At 39.5% G+C, this 10780-nt stretch overlaps 1 protein-coding gene across 1 annotated transcript; it reads right to left on the bottom strand.

The window, feature by feature from the left end:
- Nucleotides 1-572: 572 nt before the first annotated feature.
- f9b (coagulation factor IXb) lies at nucleotides 573-8685 on the bottom strand. The gene is made up of 8 exons (XM_051400568.1): nucleotides 8517-8685; nucleotides 5713-5882; nucleotides 5532-5556; nucleotides 5328-5441; nucleotides 4673-4804; nucleotides 2585-3036; nucleotides 1690-1834; nucleotides 573-1361 (listed from the first exon to the last, which is right to left on the bottom strand). The coding sequence occupies exons 1-8, from the start codon at nucleotides 8602-8604 to the stop codon at nucleotides 805-807; spliced, it is 1683 nt and encodes a 560-aa protein (XP_051256528.1). The 5' UTR covers nucleotides 8605-8685; the 3' UTR covers nucleotides 573-804.
- Nucleotides 8686-10780: the final 2095 nt, after the last annotated feature.

Below are 10780 nucleotides of genomic sequence, written 5' to 3'. Positions count from 1 at the left end.
GCGCACTGATACATTAATTGGTGTAATGGAACTGAGCCATTGTTAATTGTACACCTTTACTTTTATGACAAGTAACAATTAAATTTTTGATTAAAAGATATACTTATAAACCTGCAGATTGCTGTTGTTGCAATTAGATATATTATTTATATATTGCATTTATATATATATATATATATATTAGATATACTATTTCCTGCTCCTGTGGAATTCCTCCACAGCCTGCAAGTAAGTTTCACTTTAGTAATTCAGGTGACATAACATTATCCCCATCATAGCTTCTCTGCCCAACTTCAGCCTGCACAGAGGTCTAATAATCCCCCTTAAGTGAAATCACTTGTGTGGTGAGCAGTAGTGATGTGTTTTTTTGAGGTATGTGCAATCATAGGTCAAACTATTGCTATGTTTGGCTGAATTACAAGAGCCAGAATTGGTACTAAATGAAGAGAGTCGAAAGAGCCAGCTCTTAATGCGGAGCTAAGCCAAATGATCTGGCTCACTAAAAGAGCCTTAACTCGAATCACTAATGAGCCCTGCTCTTTAGCATCTGATTAAACATAATGTACTCAAGATTACATTAAATATTTATTTTTGCATACAATTGCATACAAGGTGTTATTTTGCAATATTTCAAACAACATGCAAAATACTCTTATTGGATAATCAAAATAAACATGAGTGATTTCTCTCTTGATTATTCAGTAGTAGTAAAACTGACTTTTCCAATGGCTAACTAGACAAATGCTATGCATGTTTTGCTGACTCACAGCTGAGTTATCCCTACACATTGACTCCATTTGTCAGTTAGTTAATTCGGATCCCTGTTGTCTGACTGATCCACGGGTAGTACCGTGAGACTCGAGTGTAGATGCCGTACTTCCCGTCCTTGGCACACTCCTCGCCCCAGCTGACGATGCCTGTCAGGAACCAAGTGCCTTTGTAATTGGTGGCATGTGGCCCCCCACTGTCTCCCTGGCATGAATCCTTCTGTTCACTTTGGAAGCCAGCACAGAACATATAGCGCGTGACGTGGTGCCGGCTGCTCTGTTTGCACAGGGTGCGGTCCACGTAGGGCACCTCCAGCTTCTGAAGTTTGGTGGCCTCGAGGCCCAGGAACTTTAGCCGTCCCCAGCCGCTCACCAGAGAGCTGCTGGACTCCCTCAATAGGTTCTCTATAAAGTCTTTGGGGCCCAGGCAGATGGGCCGCCGTTGGTAGGACAGTTCCACTGGACTGGCAAGCTTCAGTAGTGCAATATCATGGTTATACGGTGACTTATTGAAATCGTACATGTGGTGGGTATGCTGCTTTTCCACCAGATAATCTCGCTCTGGACCCTCTTCCTTGCTCACGTCATGTTCACCTAGAAGTATAGACTTATATATTATAATGTGATTATATCATTTTCTGCACAAGGCAATGTGTGTGATGGGTCTAGCACCTTCTGAAGTCAGATTACTGCATAAAACGAAAGCAAGTAACATCAAATTTTAAAAAACAAACAGCAAACAAAGTAGTTTTACTCATGAAGCTGAGAAGAAAAATTTACATTGATGGTCTTACTAACACTTTACCTAGCTGCAAAATACATAGGTATTTATAGGAGAACTTAACATGGTCTTCTGTACTTTATGAGATATGGATCAGAGATGTAGAATGTAGAGTATTTAGAAAATATTAGTTTTTCCTACCCACTCTGACGAAGAAACTTCGTTTAGCAATACTAGCTTGTGTCAGACAATGGGCAGCGGTTATGACCCATAATTCACTGAGCAGAGATCCTCCACAAAAAGGCTCCGCTCTTTGAAGGACTGCTGAATGAGACATCAGAGCCACCTGCAAACACACACACACACACACACACACACACACACACACACACACACACACACACACACAACACACACACACACACAAATACTTGAATAAGCACAAATCGACAGAACAGAAATAACAGCTAGGTATTTGTGTATACCCAAAATCCCCTCCATCCCTCATGTATGTCCCATAATGCAGCTTTTGTTAAATCAGCTCTTCTTGCTCGCATCGTTAAAACTCCTTATGGCTAGATTGTAAATCAGGCTTTTTGTGTCTAAACCAATAAACCACTCAACCAATCAATCATCCAAATGATGAATAACTATTCCCCCATAGACTTCGGAGTCTGTGGAGTGTCCCTTTATAAGGCCAAGAAATATACCAGGCCAAGTCAGTTGGCTGACAGCTTGTCTGGCCTATTTTCTGTTTAAGTACAAAATTCTAAAGCTAAATTATGTCAATTTGAAGTATCACAATATTTAACTATGTCTCCTCCTTTTTTAAACTTTCCTTTTTTGCTCTTTTTGACATTTCTTGGGATTAACTTTTGCGCTTTAATATCTTAATGCTTTTGTGAGGCCTGTTTATGCAAAATTAGATGAGAGAGAAATTGCTAGGTTCAAGCATCAGCACTGCTGTAGTGACTACCATTTTCTAAATGAAGCATCAGATTTTTTGACCTCCCTGGAACTAAGCAAAAACCACCAGAAAACATCCTGATCCCTTTGCCTTCGACTCATCGCCATCTCTCCATTCTGCACACAGTACCTGCCAAGGTATCTCTCCAACAATGGCCTCGTTGCCTCCCACAATCCTCTGGTCAGTGTTTTCTTTTTCCTTGATGGTGGGGAGTGTGGGGTAGAAAGCCTGGAAAAGCAGTTGCTTTGACTCTGTGGGCGTTTCGGTGACAATGCTAACCTCCCCACTGCTCATCACAACCTCAGCTGGATTTTCAGAGGAGCTGGAAGCCAACCTCACTGAACGTATGTCTACTTCAGGGACCACAGAAATGTTGAACAGATCTGAATCATTCGTAAGGAAGTCGTAGTCATCATATTGCTGTGTTATATTGTCATCATAGTAGTCATCCTGCAGGGTGAAGCTTGAATTGTGTTTTCTTTTAGAGCTGTGTGTCATGTTTGCTGACCGAAGGTTCACGACAGATCTGGTGTTGGTGTTGGAGGTGGAGGGCATGTTCACGCTACCACAGCTGAATTGTTCTGAGGGAGGAAATAAAAAGGCAAAACAAAGAGGGAGATATTCTAGTTTTGTATCTTAAACATAATTAAATAATACAGAATTATTACAGTGTCAGATTTTTTTCACACCTGAGGCAGTTTGCTTGCATGACTTTTGCTATTTTGTCAAAGGCAGAGGTTGCAAAAAGTGTCCACTTATTTCTACTCCAAAACAATTCAGAGGAAAATATTGTATTTTCTACTTCACTACATTTATCTGACAACTGTAATTACTACTTTAGAAATTCAATTATTTGCTTCCAAAACAAGTGCTTATCAAATATTATGTTTTGTAATAAATTAAACTACCCAACAGTATATACGATTAGTCAATTAATCGATTAGTTGATTGAAGTACTAATTTTTACAAACCAACAATGAGTTGATTAATGGAGAAAATATTCAACAGATTAATTCATAATGAAAAAAATAATCATAAGTAGCAGTCCTATACAAAATAGTTTGAAATGAGATGACTAAAATCCTGCTATTACATTAACACATCAGTAATAATAATCTAATGATATGATATACAGTAAAATAGTATGACAGTCACAAGGGCCATTTCTGCATCTCAGTCCTTTTAATTTCAATACTTTAAATATATTTTCCTGATTATACTTGCTGCTTTCACTCAGTAACATTTGCCATGCAGAACTTGTATTTGTAACAGAGTATTTTTACACTGTGGTATTAGTACTTTTACTTAAGATCTGAAAATCTTAATACTTCTACCTTAAATCCTATGATTTTTTAAAAAAAATTTATTTTTTTATTTTTTACAGAATTTTCAGTATTTCGAACACTGGACCCTGAGCACATGCAGAACCAGGATACACATTTGTCATTTCATAAAGTAGGTTAGAGATGTGAATGTTTGCTTTAGCTATGTTTTTGTGGTTAAGGTTGGTGATGGTTGCATCTGTTTATGTTCAACTGTGTGGTTCTCCAGCCAGTGTCCACACTGTGTACAATTCCCATAAATTATGTTCTTTATTTGACAGCTATACTCTACAACACACAGTTTATGAGCCAGTCTGTAATCCCTTAATGAATACCAAAGGGATGAGAAGTGTAACATGTTGAGTCCAGCTTTCTGTCTTATTGCTGTATAAAAGACAGCTTGTATATCACTTCTAATCTCTTATCTATGGGCGAGGATGAGAAGGTTTATGTACAGTAGCTGGCACTAGAATTTCATTTGGGCGAATAAGTCACAACTGTCTCAGATGTGGGTGTAGAGGAGGAGACGGGTGTAATTTAGTATCAAAATTTGCACAATGGGGTTCCAGTGTTATAGGATTGTTTCCATTTGTGCATATGTGTGTAGTGTAGTGTTTGGAGTGTAAAACAGAGCAAAGCATTTAGGCAATGGTGTACATTTTGTCCCTTATGTAGTGGCACATTATTCAGGGCATATTTTTTTTCTACTAGAGGGGCATCCAACAGGGCACTTTTGGGGGCATTCTTTCAAACATGGGGGCATGTTTCCCCCCTGATATCACAAGTGCAATTAAGGTTGTGTTGAGAGTAACAAATGAACGTCTAAATATATAAGCAAGACACCCAAACAACCACTTTGCTGAATGCTGTGTACGATTTTATCATTTTGTTTTACCTATTGGTTCACAGGTTCTCTTGTCTTCCCCAAGTTGGTAACCGGCTGCACACTGACACACAGGCAGCTCTGCCTGCATCACACAGAAATGGGAACATCCACCGTTGTTGAACGAACACTGCTTGAACACCTCTGGAAAAGGCAAGAAAACTGAGTGAATCTATTTTGTATGTTATCATATCAGCACTTATACCGATGACATAAGAGACACAACATTGTTGACTAGATACCAGGAAACTGAATGAAAAACCAATGAGGAACTATTTGTTGAATTATAGTTCAGAAGGAATGCCTAATATAAGTGTATAGAGTAGCTAATAATTAGTTAATGATTACTTAATTAAGGTACAGGAATGACTTGGTAATTGATTAATCGTTAATTAGTACTTCCACTCAGTAGGATGCACCACAAAGAGAGTAAGTAATCATAAGATAATGATCATGAAATAAGGGACAATTATAGTAGTCCATCAGGAATTATTAGGGAAATACTTATTAATGATCCCTTTCAAGTCATTCCTGAGTTCAATGCTTAATTAACTAATCATTACCTACTTTGTAAAATGTGATTAGGAGTTACTAATTAACTAATTGTTCACTAGCAGTTAGTTCCTCATGTGTTCTTGTTCCTTATTATTAAGTGTTACCCACTCACCAATCTCACAGTTCTTGCCGCTGAAGTTTGGTTTGCACCAGCAGACGTACGAACTGATTCCATCTTCACACACACCTCCATTTTGGCAGGGGGGTGGCTTACACTGGTCACCATCTACACACATGTATAAAGCATGCATGGTTTAGAGGTGATCGTGCTATAAATTCAGAGTAAGTGTGAGAACTTGTCTTTTACTTGTCTTACCGATGTAGCCGGCCCAGAATTCCATCTGAAAGAGGAATATATATGTTAATAAGTAAACGAGTTCAGCCATTATACCTGGATTATTTGTGTGTGTTTGTGTGTGTGTGAGTGTGTGTGTGTGTGTGTGTGTGTGTGTGTGTGTGTGTGTGTGTGTGTGTGTGTGTGTGTGCGTGCCACCTACAGTTTTCTCATCATTCTCGAACACCTCCCGGGCCTCCTCCATCGTGCAGAGTTCCTCTTTACACTCCCGCTCCAGATTGTCTTTGTGAAGTTCTTCAAGATGGCCGCTGTTGTATCTGCGGTAGCGAAGCAGCACTGTGTGTGCCGCCTGCTGAGACAAAAACACATCTCCTAAAAAGGTAACAGAAGACAAAGTGGAAGTTATTGAAACAGCTCTGACGTTATTCTCCAGCAGTACCCCTAAAAAACAAAATTCTTAGGCTATTGGAGTTTTTAACGTCTGACGCTGTCAATCAAGTTTATTGGACATTCACAGTCTCAGTAATGTCCAAGGGGATTTGATCACACCTATAACTTTTCTTTGTCTTGTTCCTATTTGGTAGATGATAATGCTTTTTGAGTTTTGGAGCCACATTTTCTATAATGTTTTGGGGGGGTACAAGTTGAGGCTATTCACATTTTGGTGAATTGGACCCATTATAAATACATTACAGTAAGTTTGGCCACGCCCTAACAAATAACACATTTTGGTGATGTTTTAATTGAACAGATATAAACACAGCCTTTCATGGGTAAGGAACAGAAAGCACAGTATTTGCAGAAAACATTCAAGCATTGTTTTGTTTTATTACATAAATTGAACAAAAAATTATAAAAATGAAACATAATTCTGGCATGTGCAAAGGTTTGGGCACCCTACACTGTCAATACTTAGTAACTCCCACCCAGCAGATATCACAGCTTGCAAATACTTTTTGTAAGCAGCTGTGAGGCCCAGTCCAAAACCTTCAGCTCACTTCTCTTGAGGTGGTCCACAGGATAGGAGTGGATTAGGATCATTATCCTGTTATAGAAACTTTCCTCCTTTCAGCTTCAGCTTTTTAACAGATGCTGTGATGTTTGTTTCCAGAATTTGCTGGTATTTAGTGAAATCCATTCTTCTCTCTGCCTGTGCAATGTTTCTTGTGCCACTGGCTGCCACACAACTCCAAAGAATGATAGATCCAGCCCCATGCTTAACAGTTAGAAAGGTGTACTTTTCATGAAATGCTGGTCCTTTTTTTTTCTCCAAACACCCCTTTACTGATTGTGTTCAAATAGTTCTATTTTTACTTCATTAGTCCACAGGACTTGTTTCCAAAAAACATCAGGCTTCTGTAGATGTTTTGTTGAATACTTCTAACGTTAGATTTTATGAAGTCCATCTTCCTGCACCCAGGTTTTTCTTGGTCTTCCAGATCTCATCAGATCTCTACAGTTCCCCTAAATTGCCATCTCTTAATGACATTTCACACTGTTACTGTCACACTGCTATCTTCTTGTAGCCTTCTCCTGCATTGTGGACATCACGGGCGTCAATTAGTGATGGGTCGGACGCGAACGATCCGGCCGGATCCGGATTGTTTTTTCAGTTAAAGCCGCATGATTGGTCAAGATGTGTGCAAGGGAACATGAGGGAGGGAGACGTGAGAGAGCGAGAGAACTAGGCGCTACATAGACAGAGACTACATAGACAGAGACTACACACTGGAAAGGTGCATTTTACACATAATTTGGTAATAAATTAATTTAAGCAACAAAAAAATCTGAGGAGCCACTTGGGAGCCGAAAGAGCCGGCTCTTTTTAGTGAGCCGAGCCAAAAGAACTGGCTCTCTAAAAAGAGCCGGAATTCCCATCACTAGTCAATAACTTTCATTTTCAGAGTCTTACACAGCTGCTTAGAGGAACCCATGGTTGGTGAGAGTTCACACAAGGTCAGAGTATTTGTAAAGCTTTTTAAATTGGCACCAGCTGATGCTTTCTAATCACAATTGTTGACATGCCTCAGGCCAGAGTCTGAGACCTTAATACAAGACATAATCTCAGGCTGCAGAACTCTTGGGGTCTCCAGACTTTTGCACATGCCACAATGATATTTTTAGTTTTTATTTTCGTTCAGTGTATGAAATTAAATGAAATAATGCATAAACGCTTGCTACAAATATTGCATTTTATGTTCCATAACCTAGAGTGGCTGTATTTACATATAACATATGTAATATTACATATTACATAAAAAAATAATTACCAAAAGTTGTTATTTTTCAAGGGGTGGCTAAACTTTTGAATACAACTGTAAGTCGGATTACATATGAGCAGTTCCTGTTTACAATGTACACATGGATGCACAGACAATGTCACTGGATTACTTTGAGACTGAAGAAAACAAAAAAAAACGTTGTATCTTTGTTTCTGATTTCTAAGATAATCTATGGATATTTATTGGTGATGATCACTATCATCTGAGTCACATTGAATCCAAACATATGTCTTTCATATCTGTGTGTTCAGATTTGAGTTATGACTCTTCATACACAAATGTATGTATGTTCGTAGAACACCAGCCTGCATGTGTCTCTTTCACACATGGATGTACTATTAGAGAAGTCCTGGACTGCATCCATGCTTTTATCTCACCAGTATCTTGAGCTCACGTCTGGATGTACAGCAGAGAACTGTGTTTTTATTGCAGGACTGGTTCCAGTTATTTCTTTTCAGCATTCAAATCAATTGTATCCAACATAATTCAAACATACCACATCTGCTGTCCTCTATGACAGAGGAAATCAATAATTTTCTTTCAAACCTACAGTGTTTGATAATCAAAACATATTTTTGAGTGGTGTCACTTTGGGGTCAGAGGTCAGGTGTTTAAAAATGAACAAACAACGATCAACTGCCTGACCACCAGGCTTTTCATATATATCTCTGACCTCTGGCTGCCTCCTGCCTCCTCAATCCATACCTGCTCCTCTGTCGTTTACCTGTCTTTTCCTCTGGGATTTCGGCGGCCAGTCCAAACCCCTCCAGCAGTAAACAGGCAATGAAAGCCAGTAAACCAACTCTGGCCATCTTGTCGTTGTCAGTTTTCCGTCTGCTTTTGCCTGAACTCGGTGTGAGAGAGACTGATTCACTCCAAAGTACAGCAACACACTGTTTACTCACCTGGGAGGCCACAGAGTATGCGTGTATTTGTTCACATTTGTGTGTGTGTGTGTGTGTGTCTGTGTGTGTGTGTTTGTTGACATTACCAGCTGTTAATCATGTTGTTTATCATGATGGGTCCTGTTCTATAAGCAGCTTTTTGCTTTTTGCGGCATGACTTACGTGACCATTTCAAATGGGGTAAACATGCATATACCCACACCCACACACCCACACACACGTTTGTACTTTGGTATTTGTGAGGATCCTCATATAGTCCCTAGCCCCTAACTGTAACCACAACAGCCACCGCAAATTTTACCCTACATAACCTACATCTAATTCTGACCCCAAAGAGTTTCACAGAGACGATGTAACCAAGAAGAAACAGTACTATTACACTATACTATACTACTATTGTATTATTCTTTTTACAATCAAAAAGTTGAATTTATTAGCAATAAAAAAAGCATACTTGCGTAATTCAGTACACTCAGAGGTTTTGACTCACCGAGTCTTATTTGGTTCAGTATGACCATACTGGTCAAACTGAACTTAAGTTAGCTGTTAGCAAACTAGATCAATATTGCTTTGTAACTGACATTACCAAGTCAGCTTGCTGACTTTTTGACTCTATTTGTGCTACTGTCAGACTATCCTTAGGCATTAACCACTATGCCCAAATTATCACTTGTGGTAACAGTGGCTTGCTTTAACCCTTAAATGTCCTCACTTTTCACTCAAATTGCTCCACATGAAGACAGACGTACAAGACTCTCTCTCTCTCTCTCTCTCTCTCTCTCTCTCTCTTTCTCTCTCTCTCTCTCTCTCTCTCTCTCTCTCTCTCTCTCTCTCACACACACACACACACACACACACACACACACACACACACACACACAGCAGATTTTTAACTGCATTACCATTTGAGTGGACAAATGTTACTGTAGGCAGGTAAATCAGCTTAAAGTCATTTAAACACTGAAAAGATAATTAAAACTCTTCACCTGGTGCTGCAATTTACACACTTAAGTAAAGAACACCCAAACTCAAAGCTTGATCCTGAGTATTGAAGGTTATTTGATTAGACTGTGAGTTACACTGGGTGTGGCTGTAGACAAATCACAGTGACTGACAGCCAGGCCAGCTGGCCATGAGCCAGCAGCTCCTTGGCAACACAGCCTTGTGGTGACTTATTGGCTGAGAATGATTTAAATGGGGAGAGGGGGGTTTACATCCCTCTTTTAAGTGGAACTTATGCAACCTATTAAATTCATTCTCCTTGAAAACTATAGATTTTACAGCAGAGACAAAATTGTGAGGGAATATAGCAATTAGCACGTTCACTGTCCCTTTGGTAACAATTAGGATTAAATCACTTCCCGCTAATTAGTGTCCTAGGATCCGATCTGTCAGTGCTGTGAACAGCAGCTCAGCAGTGGAGGAAGGGGCCGCTGACATCAAGCATCTCAGATGTAAATGCACACCGAGAGGCAGAGCAAAGTGGGTTAAAACCAGGAAAAGCATGCTGGTGGTAAAGCTTGTCCCCAGTGTACGTAATCCCATCCAGACTGTGTATTGTTACATGACTGCTTATCAGATTTAAGTATATCTTGTATTTTTGCCTGCAAGTGGATTACATCAGCATTAATATAATCTGATTGTCTTTATTGTGAACAGACTGTACACTGGAGAGGAGAAAGAGTTTGAAGAAAAACAGCACAATACTTACAAAATACTGTAGCTAATGAGTTAGTTAAGTATGAAAAGTTCTTTATCTTTTGCTTGATTCAAGTATCAGCTTGAGATTTGGGTGTGTATTGGACAGATTCTGACATGGTGCAATGATGAAGACTCTGGACGTAGGCCTGGGATCAAGTCAATAACCTCTTTTTTTTCATGTAACCCTGTCATCAATCAATACAGAAACGTCCTCTCTCCTTCCTGGTATAATCATACAGCTGTTTTTCTGCCAGCGTGTGACTCATGAGGTCAATGTCTCTGCCATTTATGTTCCCTCACCCACACTGAGCTGAGTGGTGCACAGTGGACCTGAGACCAGTTCACAATGCAGAGGAATTATTGTATTATAACTTGCAAGTGA

The sequence above is a fragment of the Dicentrarchus labrax genome, unplaced genomic scaffold (assembly GCF_905237075.1).
Source record: "Dicentrarchus labrax unplaced genomic scaffold, dlabrax2021, whole genome shotgun sequence".
In the NCBI taxonomy this organism is placed as follows: Eukaryota; Metazoa; Chordata; class Actinopteri; family Moronidae; genus Dicentrarchus; species Dicentrarchus labrax.
This window is presented reverse-complemented; position numbering and strand designations above follow the sequence as displayed.

What these genes read in the sequence shown, in the direction of transcription:
- f9b (XM_051400568.1), bottom strand. Translation starts at nt 8,604, where the DNA reads ATGGCCAGAGTTGGTTTACTGGCTTTCATTGCCTGTTTACTGCTGGAG. An exon ending in AATCCCAGAGGAAAAGACAG is followed by an intron (nt 5,883 to 8,516) that starts GTAAACGACAGA and finishes TTACCTTTTTAG; the next exon opens with GAGATGTGTTTTTGTCTCAG. An exon ending in TTGGAGAGATACCTTGGCAG is followed by an intron (nt 1,835 to 2,584) that starts GTACTGTGTGCA and finishes GTGTGTTTGCAG; the next exon opens with GTGGCTCTGATGTCTCATTC.